General features: G+C 45.8%; 1 protein-coding gene across 3 annotated transcripts; it reads right to left on the bottom strand.

Moving 5' to 3' along the window:
* Positions 1–2,962: 2,962 nt before the first annotated feature.
* POC1A (POC1 centriolar protein A) lies at positions 2,963–16,617 on the bottom strand. 3 transcript variants are annotated; one of them, XM_076067007.1, is made up of 11 exons: positions 15,804–16,616; positions 15,362–15,541; positions 14,723–14,830; positions 12,636–12,751; positions 10,153–10,286; positions 9,355–9,423; positions 7,746–7,898; positions 7,214–7,300; positions 6,742–6,885; positions 5,619–5,771; positions 2,963–4,465 (listed from the first exon to the last, which is right to left on the bottom strand). In XM_076067007.1, the coding sequence occupies exons 1-11, from the start codon at positions 15,962–15,964 to the stop codon at positions 4,373–4,375; spliced, it is 1,398 nt and encodes a 465-aa protein (XP_075923122.1). In that variant the 5' UTR covers positions 15,965–16,616; the 3' UTR covers positions 2,963–4,372. The 3 variants fall into 3 exon arrangements, with proteins under 3 accessions (XP_075923122.1, XP_075923124.1, XP_075923123.1); XM_076067009.1 differs by lacking the exons at positions 6,742–6,885; positions 7,214–7,300 and adding exons at positions 6,644–6,714; positions 6,904–6,909 and having other exon boundaries at positions 5,619–5,724; positions 7,854–7,898; positions 15,804–15,975; XM_076067008.1 differs by lacking the exon at positions 7,214–7,300 and having other exon boundaries at positions 15,804–16,617.
* Positions 16,618–18,779: the final 2,162 nt, after the last annotated feature.

Below are 18,779 nucleotides of genomic sequence, written 5' to 3'. Positions count from 1 at the left end.
GTGTACTGTGTATGTACTGTGTATGTACTGTGTGTATGTACTGTGTGTGTACTGTGTGTATGTACTGTGTGTGTACTGTGTGTGTACTGTGTGTGTGTACTGTGTGTGTGTACTGTGTGTATGTACTGTGTATGTACTGTGTGTATGTACTGTGTACTGTGTATGTACTGTGTGTATGTACTGTGTGTGTACTGTGTATGTACTGTGTGTATGTACTGTGTGTATGTACTGTGTATGTACTGTGTATGTACTGTGTGTGTATGTACTGTGTGTGTACTGTGTGTGTACTGTGTGTGTACTGTGTGTGTGTACTGTGTGTGTGGTGTGTACTGTGTACTGTATGTACTGTGTGTGTACTGTGTGTATGTACTGTGTGTGGGTACTGTGTGTGTGTACTGTGTATGTACTGTGTATGTAGTGTGTGTACTGTGTATGTACTGTGTATGTACTGTGTGTATGTACTGTGTGTACTGTGTGTACTGTGTGTATGTACTGTGTGTATGTACTGTGTGTATGTACTGTGTGTGTGTACTGTGTGTGTACTGTGTATGTACTGTGTGTGTGTACTGTGTTTGTACTGTGTGTGTACTGTGTGTGTACTGTGTGTGTGTACTGTGTGTGGGTACTGTGTGTGTGTGGTGTGTACTGTGTAGTGTATGTATGTACTGTGTGGGTACTGTGTACTGTGTGTGTGTACTGTGTGTATGTACTGTGTGTGTGTACTGTGTGTGTGTACTGTGTGTGTACTGTGTGTGTACTGTGTATGTACTGTGTGTGTGTACTGTGTTTGTACTGTGTGTACTGTGTTTGTACTGTGTGTACTGTGTGTGTACTGTGTGTGTGTACTGTGTGTGGGTACTGTGTGTGTGTGGTGTGTACTGTGTAGTGTATGTATGTACTGTGTGGGTACTGTGTACTGTGTGTGTGTACTGTGTGTATGTACTGTGTGTATGTACTGTGTGGGTACTTAGTGCGCCTCTTTGTTTGTAACGCATCTACTACCGCGTAAAGCGAGGGGAATCTGTATATTGTTTACGTGATGTCCTTCAGTCCCCATGACGACACACAATGTACAATATGCAGGATTATGTTGTACTTGAAAACGCCAATTATTTTTCCAGAGAGGTACAATCCGAGATAAAAAAAAAAATCTTGAGAGTGAGGACGACAACCGGTCCAGTTTAAACCTCCACGACCTCCTGACAACAGCCACACCATCCACCGCACCTCGGTGCGACCACGCTTGCAACTCGTGGAAGGGCCAATTCTCAGCCGAGGACAAAGGAACGGGTCGTCGAGATTCGCGCGTGCGCAAGCGAGCGACGAATCGTCGCAGAGTCCCCCGACCCCCGGAGCACGGGCAGAGGGATCCCCAAACTCAACCCTGCCACCCAATCAGCCGCAGCCGAGCAAACTTCATGTGCCCATCCGGCCACTCAAGCCCCCTCGACCCACGCCAGCCTATTTATAGGCGAGTGGATGAGGTTGGCGGTTTCTTCCATTGTGTTGGACTATAACACCTTTGCGATGGAGAGAGAGAAAAACAACCAACAGATGGTAATTGCAGGGTGTTGTTTAAGACGGTTGAGTCACTGGCACGTATGAACATTGTTTTTTTGTTCCATACTCCTTTGCCTTCATGCTGATCGAGGCAATCGAGAATTGCACGATATTTAACGTTTTTTTAAAACAAATATTCTAAATTTAACCTGAAATCCAAAATGTGCTATGCTCCTATACTGACCACGTTTTTTAATTAGCCAAAATGTTCAATTATGCTTGTGATATACACTACATACAGTATATGCGTTTTGTCTGCATTAAATGCATTTTAAATCCAGGTTTCTTCGGTAATTTTGCTGTTGCAATCTGTTTTTTTTCTTCAAATTTGCATACTTTTTTTTGCAAAAGCTATCAAAACATGTGCTCCTAATTCCAACAAACTAAGTTCAAGTTCTAGATTTGAAGCTTTCGTGACTGCAAGGATCCATACTCTTTGGTTCTATTCGGTAAAGTCACGTTGTTTTATTTTTTACCTACGTGACTTTACCGAATAGAACCAAAGAGTAAGTTCAAGTTGCATTGTATTATACAAATGTACACATTTTGTCAATTATATTTTTTCACCCAAAACGTAACTGGCTAACCTCTGCAGCTTTTGTACAACCACAAGACCCAAAGTATTCTTAGTCAAATGTTTGAATTCACACTTTGACATATGCAATTTATATGCGATAAGAAACTACTTATTCTTGGTTCTTTCGGTAAAGTCACGTAGAAGGGAAACAATAAAATAATAAAAATATAAAACAATACAATTCTCACGACGTTTCGACTGCAACAAAAGCAATCATATTCTTGGTTCTTTTGGTAAAGTCACGTAGAAGGGAAACACATTTTCTTGCTGTGGTTTTCACACCTGATGATAATTGCTTGTGTTGCAGTCGAAACGTCGTGAGAATTTTTTTTTATTTTATTGTTTCCCTTCTACGTGACTTTACCAAAAGAACCAAGAATATGAAACCCTGCAGTCACGAAAGCTTTAAATCAAAATTTTACAAGCAATCATCATCAGGTGTGAAAACCACAGCAGTCGAAACGTCATGAGAATTTTATTGTTTTATATTTGTATTATTTTATTATTTCCCTTCTACGTGACTTTACCGAAAGAACCAAGAATATGAATCCCTGCAGTCACGAAAGCTTTAAATAAAAAAATAAACTACTTATTGAATAAATTGGAAATATATTCACGTTAACTTTCAAGCAAAGACCGCATGCTAACCGATGTAAGAGCCCAATGTGGCTTCAGGAACTTTGACTAAATATGCAACTGATACTGCATATGAATATTAATTAATTACACTCAGGACACTCAAGCAAGATTTCCGAGGATTGAGATGAAACTCAGTCGCAAACCTGAAAACCCTAAATCAAAACAAAAGCATCGCAAATTGACAGGTTAAAGTTACGAAAAATATTTTAATGATCAAAGATGCTTTAGACATATCTTCTAAAAGCCACGAGATAAAACGCATTAACACAGCAAAATAAGATAATCTTTACAAAAGACAAGGGTAAAACACGTTTTTGTTAAAGAAATAACTCCCAAAAGATTATTGTAAAATGTACACGGCACAAATATAATCTGTGCACACAAACCATTACGTTGCAAATATTTTGAGAAATATATACAACCGATCATTTGTGAGTTAGGAGCTGTCCTTTGGGAAACAGCTCTGTGTGCTCTAAGATTTATTGGCCACTAATCTATGCAAACAGTCGAAGTACAGGTCAGCTTATAGTAGACAGGCCCTAACTTGTGAAATCATGAGTTTTAATCCCAGCTGGGATCAACCCATCAAGTCTCTGAAATGGTCACCAGAACTAGCTGTGAATCACTTGGTGGGAAGCGATGGTGATGAAAACCACCTATCGTTCATATGAGCACAGTTACCCTGACATGTTTAACCAGTAGCTTCAGATCGAATATAAATCCCTTATTCTTGCAAGGTGGTTGGTGAATGCACGAAACACGTGGACAACAATGTAATCTAAAACATAACTCAAGCCTTGTCACCGACCTCCTCGCCGCACGGCGGACCTTGGCTATGTTGCTGTTTTGCCCGGGCGCAATTAAGAGCACAAAGCCATTTCACACAATTTGTGTTCTTTGGTCCGTACAAGTGGGCAGTCAAATCCACAAGCATCCACTACAATTTCCAAATAAGAGACCACATTGTGACGTAGACCAGGAAATTGTGCAGGAGTGCCTCATCACTGTATCCAGTGCCAATTTAAGTAATAACCTAAAAGAATGCTTATTGGAAACATTTACAAAAAAATTACCCCCCCCCATCTGCCTTTATGCGTAAGCCTCGCTGCTCGAGGTCATATCTGTAGGGAGCTGGCGTTTTAAAGAAGATGTTACCGCCACAATTGATTGTCGGGAACAATGTTACACCACTGGCATAACGTGCACCCTCAAACTTTGGGGCTGCACCAGCCCAGAAACCTCACTCTCTCCATGTGCAGGACATATGGCACCATATGGTTGCTCTTCATTCTGAGTGGTCGTATTAAAGGCCATTAAAAGTGCGTACGCATACCGCAAACCACAACACTTAAAAACCCATCGCAAGGAAACGTTACCACTGCTTAGGTGAAATTCCAGTGGCGTCCGTTTTGATTTAAAACAAAGAAAACATTAAAATGGAACACGACGCTTATTGCTACCTAACTTTTAAAAGTTGACAATTTGAACGAATAAAAACAAAACGGAAACTTCCTGACGTTTTCACAACCTGAAGTGGACAACGCGATGCACGCCGCAAGAGAGACGGGGGACGAGCGTGGGGGGACGCAGGGAGCTTCACTCGCGAGCGTGGCTGTGCTGCTGGGCCTCCAGACACTCCCTGAGCTTGTCTTCCGTCATCGTCAGCCTTTGCTCCAGGATGGACACCGTCTGCAAATTGAGCGACACACGTTAAGTCTACGGACCGGAAAATAAATTGGCACCGCATAAGGAAGCAAGACTCTGGTAGTAACATTATATTTACGGGGCTATTACTAGTGTAAGATTTGATAACCCAGTCACACTCATTTCAATTGGTTATCACATCAAGACATTGTACCACGAATGTGATGCCACCTCAGGTGGTACCGACAAGTGGATTAACTGGTCTGGGCTCATGGTCTAAAGTGGTCATATTGTTCGGTTAAAGAGCATTGCATTAATGCTCACACAATGAGTGTGGTATATTTTGTAAGAAATGTTTATTTTTATTTAGGTATGGCTCATTCCAAGGTTATGAAGTCAGGCTATGATACTAACAATAAAATACTCTTGTTACCAATGTGCAGAGCGCACTTGTTCTATGGCAGACATTGCATGACGATAATTGTCAGTAAAAATATATGGGCGGTGACAAGAAGCTATTCGCTGGTCACTGTACTATGTTGTTCAACCGCAAAATCACACCTTGTTTTTTTAGGTTGCCAAGAGCAATATCGTGACTCAACCATTCGCCCGAGTGCGAATTTCAAGCTGTCACCTTCCGTAGGCCTGTTTGAATCAAAAGGCAAGCGCTCGAAAAGGTGGGGCGGCCGCTCAACAGCTGCCGATTGTTACTCCCACCCACTCTGGATTCAAGGCTGGGTCTCATGAGGCCAAGGCCGAGGCTGGAAGCCACGAGGCCGAGGTTGAGGCCAGGAGCCACAAGGCCAAGCTGAGGCTAAGTTTGGAGAGCCTTGTAGGTTGAGGCCAGTGTCAAGGCCAGTCAAGGCCGGATCCTCTAGGCTGGCTGATGAGCTACAATGAGCAAAGCTCATGTTGCAGTACGGGAACTGCCAAACACTTTGAAACAAAATTGATCGATACACCTTAATTTACCTCCACACAATGTAATCATTATTTTGTTACATATTCTTAATTAAAACTAGCAGTCACCACTTAAGACATTTAACGAACATAATCATTTTAAGAATTAAACGTGACCCGTTTGCAAACCGAGGACAAGAGAGGCCAGGGCCGAAGGACCGAGACCTCGAGTCCTCGGACCGGCCTGGAGGACGGGAGGGCCCTCTTCCACCTCGCGCAGGGATCAAACCGTCCTCACCTGCGTGAGGATGTCGAGCTGCGTGACGATGTGCTCAAATGTGTTGACGAGCGCCGCGGGGATCCCCGCTCTGTCCTCGAGCGGCCGACTCACGGGGCAGCTGCCGCTCCCCTCCGCGTGGAAGCCGTTGGTCCCGGCGACACCAGCGCCGTGCTGCCACCCGCAGAGAACGCACATCGCTCGCTGTTGTATGTTTTTACGTTGAACTTCTTTTCCACCGTACGTAGCCAACCATGCTCATCGGAGGTGCGGGGAAGAACAAACTAAAACACAAAAAGCAGTTCTAAAGAAATGAGTTTTCAATCCAGACTTAAAAGTGCATAGCTCCAGTGCCTTCCTAATATCGGAAAGGAAGAGCGTTCTAGACGGCCGCAGAAGCGCATCTGAAAGCGCGCGAAGTGGCGATCGTCTTTGTTCGATGGCTAGCCAAAAGCCGCTGTGAAGATGACCGGAGTTCACATGTGGTGCTACTGATTCCAGTAACACAAATAAGTTGAGGAAAGTATACTTGATAGATTTGTTTATGAATTTAGATTGTCTCTCATATATACGTACTATTTAGGGGCGCAGCAGTGGTACAGAGGTTACTACACTGCAGTATGGAACTGGTGACCTGAGTTTGATTTACCACCGATGGCCAACATCAGTGGTAAGTGACACACAGACCAGTGTAGTGAATTATGGTTAAACAACACCTATGACCAACATGCATAAGAAGCCTTCATCAAACAAGGACTTAGAAAGGATTATATGTTGTAGATAATGGGTTGAAACGAAACTAATCGAAACTACGAGGTTGTCAAAGGCTCAATCTACATGTAGCCTTATGAAAATCAGCTGCGTAACGCTTCATAAGAGATGTGCACATTACCCAAAGGACTTGCCATTTTCAAAATTAATATCCAACATACCGATTTAACACGCAGTCATCTGTGTAATAATAATAATAATCAGCGACAAAGCGCACGGGGCTACCGCAGTTCGGGGGGGGTGGGGAGTCACAACTCTCGCTTTCAACTCTCCACCTCCTCCCGACCGGGAAGTGAACCGTCAAGAGACGCCCATCTGCCGCGGATAGTCTGGGTTGCGGCAGCCTCTGCCCACCGCCGCTCGTGCTGCCTACATCCTGGTGCTGGCTGCTCGCGCCCGAGCCCGGCTGGTGGTGTGCGCCGCCCGCCGTGACGGGCCGGCGAGGCTGCTGCCCGCGGCGGCGGCCCGACGGCTCCGAGGCCTCGGTTGCCGCGCCAGCGTGCCCAGACTTGTTGCCCTAGAAGCAAATCAGAACCGTCAGCTCTCTCGCCGCTTAGGTCTGTGTCGCAGGCTCGTGGGATGAGTGATGCAAGTTCAAGTGACTTAACAGTTGACGACTTTACAATTCTGGAGAAAACAGAAACGTATTGGACGGGCCTAGTCAGATTTTGTTTATTGTTTGTTGCTGTTTGCACTTATTGTATTCCCTCTTCTACTACTACTCCAGCTGTGTCTTTATATTTTTTGTTCAAGGTATGTAAGAATGGGCTCTTGAAGGGGTTAATCGATCAATTGATCTATAAATCATATGCAATGGTGTTTAAGTTTGTTTCGATGAATCATACCTTACAAAGAGAAAACACGGAGGGGCCCAGTTCAACTACTTCTGGATTCCCAGACACAGTGTCCACTGGCTCTAAGCTGGAATGGATCTACAGTGATTAAGGCAGAAACAAAAACTTTTATCAGCGCACGGGAACACAATCCTCTAAAAACAAAAGCATTTTGGATGCTTTTTTTGCACAGGTGGACATACAGGCAAGTCAACGCTTCCGTGTGTGCACAGGTGTGAGGATGAGTTGACATGTGAGTGGGTGAATTGGCATGCGAGTGGGTGAGTTGGCATGCGAGTGGGTGAGTTGGCATGCGAGTAGGTGAGTTGGCAGGCGAGTGGGTGAGTTGGCAGGTGAGAGGATGATCATGAGTGGTTGAATTGGCAGGTGAGTGAGCAAACTGGTATGTAAGTGGGTGAATTGGCATGTAGGTGACTGCGTTGGCAGATCAGTGGGCAAGTTGGCAAATTAATAGGCATGTTGGCAAGTGAGTGGCAGAGTTGGCGGGTGAGTAGGTGAGCAAGTGAGTGAGTGAGCAACGTGCCTGAATGCTGTTGGCGCTTTGGCTGTGGGGACGTGGGGAGCGAGGTGGGATGTCGTGGACGTAGGGTGGTGGGTCAGGGTTTGCCCTCTGCTTGTGGCTCCTCAGAACCTCCGAGTAATCCACAGAGTCAAAGTTTGTCTTCCACACCATCACCTAGAGCCAGAGAGCATTTGAAGACTCAAGGAAACCTAAGGCAGAGACAGATGCTTTCCTTGGACTCGTTAAGAGCTCAGCAGCTAAAGGCATATCCAGTGAAAAAAAAATCAATGCAGTCACTATCACAGTATTGTAAAGATTCAGTCCTGCAATTGCCTGCTCATGCAACTGTTGGCAGAAAAAAAACTTCCATGGGACGGAGCTCTAGAGAGCTAAACTTCACACCACGGCTTTCAATACAATACCGTCAGTTTTTTTTTTATAGTTTTCATGCATAATTAAACACCTTTTCATCAAGTACTATGGACTTGACATGATAACCAAGAAGGACACGTGTACATGCACAACCCTTTAGTTACTCAATGGCTGAGGGCCTTCCAAGCACCATGCGGGTTGAGGAGGTTTTTACCATACTTCCCCACTCTGGTCACGGCAGGTTTGTGAAGGTAGCAACATACCAGTGGCAGCAGCTAAGCATATAGATTCGTACAATAACAGACTTTGCTACACTGCCCTCTGCTGCCCACAATGCAGCACTGCAGCATCCTTCAGCATCTTGTATGGATAAAACAGGTTTTTATTTGGGTTAGATCGCGTAAATATATAAATGTGTCGTTAAACCCGCCACAACTCTGGCTGTCGCCTGATGAAGCTCTTTGGAATTACTGGCGAAACGTCTTGCTCAGATTGTAAATGTCGTGGCTTTGCTCCCCAACACACCGGTGTGCTGTACAAGTAACGAATTGGCACGTTCTGTTTACGTGACAAACCTTACTAATTGGCTGTGTCGGGTGGTGGCGGGTTTATGGATGATATCGGTCGCGAAAGCCTACGTGTTAAACTGATCTTGTATGGATGTCTGTTGAACTTCTTTCGCACCGTACGTAGCTAATCGGTGGTGCGGGGGAAAAGGCAACAAACTAAACACAAAAAGCAATTGTTTATTCGTGGTAGTCGTTGATCACAGGAGTTACACAGTCTCAAGCCTGCTGAGCTTCCCAGATCTGATGAGACTGGGTGGATTCCAGGAGATTTGGCCGCCTGTGAAACAGGATAACGTGTTCTATTCTATCCTTGGCGTATGGCGATACGCTCAGGAGCAAAATACCAATGTCGAGCTCTGCTTGCCACGAGAGGGCTTCAGCAGAGAGTTTGTGTAGTTTCGCCATTCCTCCATTGAAGGAGCGCAGACAACAGTGGTTTACTACATGGTCCATAGTTTGGGTTAGCATGGCAACAGTCGCACTGTGGTTTGTCTTTAATTCTCCATTTATGAAGGAGATGCACGCAGCAGCCTGCTGATGTTCTGATGCGGTTGATGGTGACGTCAATTTCGCCTCAATGCCGGTATTAGTGGAGTGGTATTTAAGGTAAGACAGAAACACGTCACAGGTGGGTTGGCAAAAGGCTTCCGTCTCCACCTCGATGATAATAAATGCCGACGCGGACCCACCTGCTCGTCGGAGCCTCCCGATGCAAAGAAATCCCCAGCACGGGAGAAAGCCACTGCTGTGGCTGGGCCCTGAACAGAGAAACAACGCCGAGATTGCATTTCAAATGTTTTACAATCAAACTAAACTCTTTCATGAACACATCTTAGCAAGCGACGAACACACTCATGAGATTTGAGCGGACAGGCAATAATGATCAATGTGGGCATGTGCCAGAACAAGAACAATTGTAAGCAACTTGCCTGCTTTTTCACAACTCATCATCATTAGCCATGATCAATCCGTTGCAGGGTAAAGGGCACGCCGAGCAATCGCTGTCCCTCAGTCCCGTGTTGTGTGTATGTATGTTAAATTATTTGCACCGTACATAGCTAACCGTGCTAATTGGAGGTGTGGGGGAAGAACTGGAAACTATGCAGCCATCCACCCAGCACTCGCACACAAGCCAATCTCATGGCTCCATGTCCACGGTGGACATCCTCGTGGGGATGTTCCCACCCCCGGTTGTGACTCAACCACTAATCTCATCCACCGACCACCAGCCCCCTTTCTAGCTACGCGTCTCACCCCATGCCACTTACCCTTTGTAAAGTTGTGAATTGCCATTAACCTGCGTAAGTTCACCAAGCCACGTGCTCCTCTGTCTTTCTCTCAGTGTATTTCCAAAAGCAAGTATCTTTCTTTTTTCTATTTGTATCCCTGTATAAATGTGTTGGAATACCACCATCAAGTGTCAGCCTTGGCAACGATGAAACCAATTCCGCCGTAGTAGACGACCTGGGTTTCGAGAGCAGCCCCACCTGGTGGCCGTGCAGGGTGTAGAAGAGGCGCCCCTCCACCAGGTCAAGGACCTTGAGGGTCGAGTCATTGGAGGCGGTGATGAGGTAGTTCCCGGTCGGGTGGAAGGAGAGGGAATTCACCGCCGCACCGTGGACTGCAAATAAAAATTAACACGAAGGAGAAGAAAAAAAACATGTCATGGCATTTAAACTAAAATTTATCTGATGTAAGGATTCTGACGATTATTAATAACCAGGCGAGAGCCGATTGCGATTACATTCAATTGTAGAAAGGTAGAATTTAGTAAAAAAAAGCACAATATAACAAATGATAAATTACAGCAATTATTAATGAGTGGCGGGGAGGCCCTTATCCAGCAGTGGACTGCCAATGGGATCTATGCGTACAGGTAGGCATCGGTCACATGCAAAAGAAATAATTCCCATGCACGGTGCCACCCGGTATAGTTGCATGGCTAAACAAACACAGCAATAAACAATGAACGATGACAGTGGCGATGATGAAGGTAATAAAGATGCCAATAACGTGGTGGTGCTCATACTGCTCTGCTTAACGAGGCGGTTCCTCCCAGGTTTCAGCTGTAAATGTCAAGCAAACTGGTTCTCAGGAGCTAGGACAACAACGTGTTTTATTTTGATTTACAGCTTTCGTGACTGCAGGGATTCATATTCTTGGTTCTTTCGGTAAAGTCACCACGTAGAAGGGAAACAATACAATAATAAAAATATAAAACAATAAAATTCTCACGACGTTTCGACTGCAACACAAGCAATCATCATGAGGTGTGAAAACCACAGCAAGAAAATTTGAAAAAAGTTTAAAATTTTCTTAAATCAAAATTTTACAATCATCATCAGGTGTGAAAACCAAAGCAGTCGAAACGTCATGATAATTGTTTTATATTTTTATTACTTTATTGTTTCCCTTCTACGTGACTTTACCGAAAGAACCAAGAGCGTGTTTTATATATATATAAGTTAGCACTGTGTGCACGTGTGCGTGTGTCACGGTAACGCTCTTTCTTTCCCGCCTGTTGATTGGCCAAAACCAAATTTACACAATTAATAAGTGTTTTATATTTATAACATATTTTAAAGTTGAATTACAATTGCATAAAATTATTTCTCCACGATTCGTGTAGCTAAAACCCACGGAGAGAGAAACTAACCAACCACAGCAGTGCTTGTATTCCATTATTTTACAATTTTACAAATAAAACTTTACCCTATTCCGTTGATTTAAATTGTAATTTGTTAATCATTGTACAATAACAGTTGCAGCAATGTTATAATACTGTGTCTTGGTTTGTTCTTTATGTTTTAACGTTTAAGTCCGTGCGAAACTATTGGTATCGTTCCCCCGCTGAGCGATTTGTACATTCCGAACAGCCGAACAGCTACGGTGAGCAATTTGGATCAAAGCAGATGCCGGTAACGCGATTTATTATTATTACAGATTTTTATTTGGCATCATTGGACTGATGTACATCAGAATCTGAACATTTATACGGCACGAGGAATCCGATGACCTATAAAGCTCTTTTTCACAAATGTCCACTAGGGGCACGGGGTAAGAACGTCACAACAAACAGCACAACACGAGAAAGATAAACAAATCCCCCAAACAACACCGACTCAAATCACTGCACCTGGGTGAATTAAATGATGACGTCACCCTGCTGCTGCTGCTCTATTTAAGACCGGGAGCAAGAGGAGAGCCTCACCATTCTGGCAAATTTCCCGATGAAGCTGGATGTAATTACCAGTGAAACGTCGTACTCAAATTTTCAATGTTGATTCACTCTTCAACACACCGGTGGGCTAAAGTAGTGAACTATTTGTCCTTTGTAAACGTGACATTTCTTTACTGTTTGGCCGTGTCGGGTGGTGGAGGGTTACGACACATTTATAAATGACACGATCTAACCCAAAAACCTTTATTATGAACATCTACAGTGCATATAAAAGTTAGTAGTTCCGTGCGTGTGTTTACATTCGGGGATTGACAGAAAGTGCCTGTTTTATACACCGCTTTTGTTTCAGAGTCCAGCGATTGATTCTACATGTACAGATGTACTGCATCTGAACCGTGTTGTGGCAAAGGGTGTATGAGTATGCGCAATGTCAATACACAGATGCTTTTGTTGCACAACATTAATGGGTAACACCTCATCAATGTGTCTTTTATCTCACTGTGTAACGATTTATCACCGACGTGACTTTTCTTTGGCGACAGAAACTTCTTATTACAATACCCTCAACATTTACTGTTCACAGCTCAGCTATAGTACATGGTGGGGATATGTAACATTACACACACGTGTACAATATCTGAGCTGTATGCAGTAGAGAGTGTGATGTGTAATGTTATGAACAACCTCATCCCTTGGGTCCGGGTAACGCCACCCCCCCGCCAGCTAGTATATATAAAGGACAGCATCACTGAGCCTCCACTCTTTTGTGAGGAGGGTGAGAGCTCTCACCCTGGTAGTGCTGCAGCAGCTTGTTCATGCGGATGTCCCACACCTTCACCGTGTTGTCCGTGCCCGCAGCAGCGATGCACGTCCCACTCGGGTGGAAGTCCACCTGGTTCACGAAGCTGTGCACGGCAGGAAGGGTGGACGTTGCCACTCGGAAGCCAAGATCCTTGGCTTTGGTAACAACTGTTAAAGTTGCTCACGGAAGGAAGGTTACATAGAGGAAGACTAAACTAAAAACAAAAATAGTTTATTATCGTGTAGATTTGGGCTACTCAAAGTGAGTGTGAAGCTTCGTTCATGCGAAAACACTGTAACGTTACTTTCCAGCATGACATCGCAGGATGTCACCCCACTAATTTGTAATGAAATGTAAAGCAGTGATGGCACAGTTATATCACTACAGTGCAGTAATGGCTTGCCTGCGAGAACTTCAAGTCTCTCTTTTTCTATAAACTTACCCTTGAACTCAAGCCCGATAACCCTTAATTACACAGCCTAATCACTACCTATTTTGTGATTTCATAGTGGTGCATGAGCAAGATGTTACATGCTATGAAGGTCTATGCAAGACGGTGCCTATTAAAATTTTAGTTTTCCTTCTAGCGCAAGGCTATTGATGAATGTGGTTGAATCATAAGAGAACATTATTTTGCAGTTGCATTGTACTTTATTCGTAGACCCACAAGGTAAGTGGTTAACCCACGGCACTCTACAAACCCGGCGTCGCGAGTTTGACTCCCGGCCACGGCTAACATCAGTAGCGTGTGACATCTCAACTTGTCCGCGGCTCCCTTGTGAGGTGTGCGAGACGTGAGGAGCTGTGTGTGTGTGTGGGCAGGAGGAGCTGTGTGTGTGTATATGGGCAGCAGGAGCTGTGTGTGTGTGTGTGGGCAGCAGGAGCTGTGTGTGTGTGGACAGGAGCTGTGTGTGTGTGTGTGGGCAGCAGGAGCTGTGTGTGTGGGCAGCAGGAGCTGTGTGTGTGTGTGGACAGGAGCTGTGTGTGTGTGTGTGGACAGGAGCTGTGTGTGTGTGTGTGGACAGGAGCTGTGTGTGTGTGTGTGTGGGCAGCAGGAGCTGTGTGTGTGTGTGGACAAGAGGAGCTGTGTGTATGAGTGTGGGCAGCAGGAGCTGTGTGTGTGTGTGGACAGGAGCTGTGTGTGTGTGTGTGGGCAGCAGGAGCTGTGTGTGTGTGTGTGGGCAGCAGGAGCTGTGTGTGTGTGTGGGCAGCAGGAGCTGTGTGTGTGTGTGTGGACAGGAGCTGTGTGTGTGGACAGGAGCTGTGTGTGTGTGTGTGGGCAGCAGGAGCTGTGTGTGTGTGTGGGCAGCAGGAGCTGTGTGTGTGTGTGTGTGGACAGGAGCTGTGTGTGTGTGTGTGGGCAGCAGGAGCTGTGTGTGTGTGTGGGCAGCAGGAGCTGTGTGTGTGTGTGTGTGGGCAGCAGGAGCTGTGTGTGTGTGTGTGGACAGGAGCTGTGTGTGTGTGTGTGGGCAGCAGGAGCTGTGTGTGTGGGTGTGGGCAGCAGGAGCTGTGTGTGTGTGTGTGTGGACAGGAGCTGTGTGTGTGTGTGTGGGCAGCGGTAGTTTTGTGTGTGGACAGGAGCTGTGTGTGTGTGGACAGGAGCTGTGTGTGTGTGTGTGGGCAGCAGGAGCTGTGTGTGTGGGTGTGGGCAGCAGGAGCTGTGTGTGTGTGTATGGACAGGAGCTGTGTGTGTGTGTGTGGACAGGAGCTGTGTGTGTGTGTGTGGGCAGCAGGAGCTGTGTGTGTGTGTGGGCAGCAGGAGCTGTGTGTCTGTGGGCAGCAGGAGCTGTGTGTGTGTGGACAGCAGGAGCTGTGTGTGTGTGTGGACAGGAGCTGTGTGTGTGTGGGCAGGAGGAGCTGTGTGTGTGTGTGTGGACAGGAGCTGTGTGTGTGTGTGTGTGGGCAGCAGGAGCTGTGTGTGTGTGGGCAGCAGGAGCTGTGTGTGTGTGTGGACAGGAGCTGTGTGTGTGTGTGTGGACAGCAGGAGCTGTGTGTGTGTGTGGACAGCAGGAGCTGTGTGTGTGTGGGCAGCAGGAGCTGTGTGTGTGTGGGCAGCAGGGTGGCAGTGACGAACCCTCCGTGCTCGTAGAAGGTGTGCACGCACTCCCGGCTATTCGAGTCCCACACGCGCACCGTGCGGTCGTCGCTTCCCGACACAATGAGCCGCCCGTCGGGCGAGAATCTGCATCACCGAGGAGGTGGGACGACACGCGGAGATCGAGACATTGCCACCCGCCCGATGTCTATAGCACCAATGATTTTGACCGATTTGTAGTTGTACTAGCATACACAGAGGACCTGCTATCAGAGTGATGATGTAAATAAAAAATATTGGTCCAGAGTTGACTCGGCACTTAATTTCTCTTTGGTTGATAAAGTGAGTACCACTTTGTTGTCCTACGGAACAACCTGACCCACCATAGGAATGCGGAGTTTATACAAATGGCTCAGGGCTGTAATGAAGAGGTGACGGCCACCCCATGGCCTTTGAGTAGAACATCACATTTCTGTTGTGTACAAATTGTGCATACAATAAATTTTAATCTAATCAATCTCAGTGGCTTGAATGGATAAACTGCAATAAATTATAATCAATAACAACAAGTGATTATATTTCAAAGTAACCTGTGCTCAGCATGGCTTCCAATAGATTTTTTTGTTTTACAAATTGGTTATCAGTAAAACACATACAAACCTCAGCATGAGAACTTACTTAGCACTTCGGACCCAGTTGGAGTGCTGGTTGAGGGAGTAGAGGAATTTCTGGCGGTGGACTGTCCACACTTTGATGGACTTGTCGTCCGAGGCGGTGACCAGAGACTGCCCATCAGCCGAGAAGCTCACACTGCGCACGGTGGCCGTGTGTGCCTTGAACACCGTCGACTCTCCTTTCCTGTCGCACGTGTGGCACGCACACGTCGTTACGCACGACGTCATTGTTACCGCCAATTAAATACTGCCGAGGACGAACGCACAACGCAAAGTGTTACGGAATCCACGCGCGTGGTGCACGAATTGCTTTTTTGTTGTGCCAGAAGGCCCGTTACGCGCATGGTCTCGGCGCACAACCGCGTAATAACGCGTCTGTGTTTTTTTTGCGCCCTTCCTCGAAGGCTGATGACGAGGGGGGGCCCCCATGCGCGAGCGACACTCACACGCTGGGCACCCACAGTCGGACCGTCTTGTCGCGTGAGGCCGACACGACGAGGTGGCCGGACGGGGAGAACTGCACGCTCATCACGGCGTCCTTGTGGCCCACAAAGCGGTATGCGCGCGTCTGCGGCTTGAAGTTCCACACCATGAGACAGGCGTCCATGGAACCGCTCGCTGCAACGCACGCATGCACACAGGCACGCTTAACAAAACAGAGAGGAAGGTGGCCAAATGTCTCTGAAGTCAGCGCCGCAAGCGGCTGTGTTTAATCCGGGGGGTAGCCACCCGTTATTAAACCGGGTTCTCAAGTATTGGGTCAATGGTCTCAGGCTGGACACCTTTGATTGCACACAAATCATTAAGTAAAATTTGCTTTTGTGCTTAAGTTTGCAGCGTTGATAATTAGTGTAACTGACATTTAACAATCTCATCAACCCCTACTGTCGAAAGGATAGAAAGGCTACTTGAAGGATTTTATATCCTGTGAAAAATCTCAACCACAGCCATTTCTCAGACAATTGCGGTGCACTACTTGAACAGCATTCCGAATGGATTCTTTAAAAAAAATTACCGGCAGATCAGGACACACCGCTAGAAGGGATAACGCCCGATGGTCAAGGCTAACAACAAAATGACAGACAGAGAATGGACATGTCCGAGAGGAATTCTACCAGGGAGACGGAGTGGTGAAATCTATTCGTGTTCACGCTAAAGATGGATTAGTTGGTTTAATAAGTAGGCTTTCGCGACCAATATTATCCATAACAGAAGTTTTCTGGTGGTGGCGGGTTTCATGACACATTTATATTTATGCAATCTAACCCAAAAATCTCAATTATATAAAGATGGATTGTCACATCGCAAGACCGTGAGCGACGGTAACAGTTTGGGAAGGCCTGCATCTAGCAGTGGATAGATCCTGTTTGAAAGATTAGCGATTAGGATTGGACACTGGGCACAACACTTGCCCAGTTGCTTCATGTTGGGGTTGAAGTCCACGCTGGTAATCGTGTCTCGGTGGCCCTTGAAGTGCCTCTCCAGGCTTGGGTCCTCCTGCCATGGCAACACGTGGAGGCATTTTAAAAGGCCAACTGTCTTGGCACAGAGCAGCATTTATAAACGTTACAGTGTCATAATGCAAACACTGCAATCGCATTAAAACACTACTACCATCTAGCAAGCCTACGGCACTGTAAATAAAGTAAAAAAAATAGAATTACACGCACTCGAAAATCTAGTGCAAAATATGCACACGCAAGAACATCTATGCACAACGCGAATAGGGAGTATCATTCTTTCATAACAGTAAAATGATACACAATATATTCGGTGCAACTGCGTGTTGTTGGAAGAATATCTTCATAAGATAGTGGTATATAGAATTGAAATTAGTCCAAACGAGTCTATTTTCTCGTACCAATTACATAGGTTGTCTTAGCATCCAGTCATTATTAAAGGGGGGCTTTCAATTAATCAAAGAACTGCAAATCCATGTTGGGGTTAAGTACAAATTAAAGATTTAGGAACGATATTAAAAATGCATTTGAGTGAGCGAAGCTGTGTTGAAACATGTGGTTCTTATCTAAATGGTTTCTTATACGTAAGGCTGTAGTATAAAAAACACTGCATGGACCTGAAATCCGGTGGACAGTTGCATAAAAACTACAAATGAATGCACCGTCAACCTTCGTTAAACAGATGACATTAATAACCAATCAATAGCCAATTAGAACAAGAACTATTGTTTTTAAAGAGATTCCATAATTAAACTGCACAGCCAGCAAGCAGATTTCAATATGTAAAAACAACGCATAAAACACAGTGCTTAATATTTGCCCACTAACTGGCCACGTAACTTTCATCGGGCCCCAAATGACCCCAAGCTCTGGCTCATAGAGGTAGACATCTCACCAGTACAGAAGTCATCCTCGTGTGTGAACTTGGCCCTTGGTCAACGAAGTCCCCAGGGTCCTGCCCAGCCTTCTTCTTCTTCTTCACTTTCAGCGCCTCGAGGTCACGTTCGGGTCACGTTCGCCCTTTAATCTGCCTGTGCGTCTGCCTGTGAGTGTGTTTGTTTTTGTGACTCTGTGTGCATTTGTCTATGTGCGTCTGTAATTGTTCGCGCGTCTGTGCGTATTTGTCTATGTCTATCTTATGTTGTTTAAACGACTTAGTCTATGCGTGTGTCTTTGTCTTCACCTACGGTGTGTGTCTTTGCCCGTGTCTGCGTCTCTGTATTCACTGTATATGTATGTGTCTTTACCTTTGCGACTCAATGTTTGTGTCTCTGTATGTTTTTTTTGTCTGTGTATATATGTGTATCTATGTGTTTGTCTATGTGTCTCTGTCTCTATGCGTGTCTGTTTCCGTGTCTCCGTCTCTTTCCGCGTCTCTGTGTCTGTCTGTGTCTATACGTGTCTCTGCGTCTCACCGTCTCCCTGTCTGTCTCTTTCGCCGTCTGTGTAGCTGTGTCTGTGTATCTGTCTCTGTGTCTCTCTGCGTGTCTGTGTCTCTCTGCGTGTCTCTGTGTCTCTCTGCGTGTCTGTCTCTGTGTCTCTCTGTATCTGTGTATCTCTGTGTCTCTCTGTATGTGTCTCTATATCAGCGTCTCTATCTCTGCGTGTCTCTCTGTCTTTGTTGCTGTGTATCTCTCTGTGTCTCTGTGTATCTGTGTCTCTCTGTCTCTGCGTGTCTCTGCGTCTCTCTGTGTCTCTCTGTCTCTGTGTCTCTGTGTCTCTACGTGTCTGTCTCTCTGTCTCTACGTGTCTCTGTGTCTCTACGTGTCTCTACGTGTCTTTGTGTGTCTCTGTCTCTGTGTCTCTACGTGTCTCTGTGTCTCTACGTGTCTCTGTGTGCCTCTGTCTCTCTACGTGTCTCTGTCTCTGTGTCTCTACGTGTCTCTGTGTCTCTGTGTGTCTCTGTGTCTCTACGTGTCTCTGCGTGTCTCTGTGTCTCTACGTGTCTCTACGTGTCTCTGT

This window comes from Petromyzon marinus, chromosome 14 (genome assembly GCF_048934315.1).
Source record: "Petromyzon marinus isolate PM22_M1 ecotype Great Lakes invasive population chromosome 14, UKy_Petmar_22M1.pri1.0, whole genome shotgun sequence".
Lineage (NCBI taxonomy): Eukaryota > Metazoa > Chordata > Hyperoartia > Petromyzontiformes > Petromyzontidae > Petromyzon > Petromyzon marinus.
This window is presented reverse-complemented; position numbering and strand designations above follow the sequence as displayed.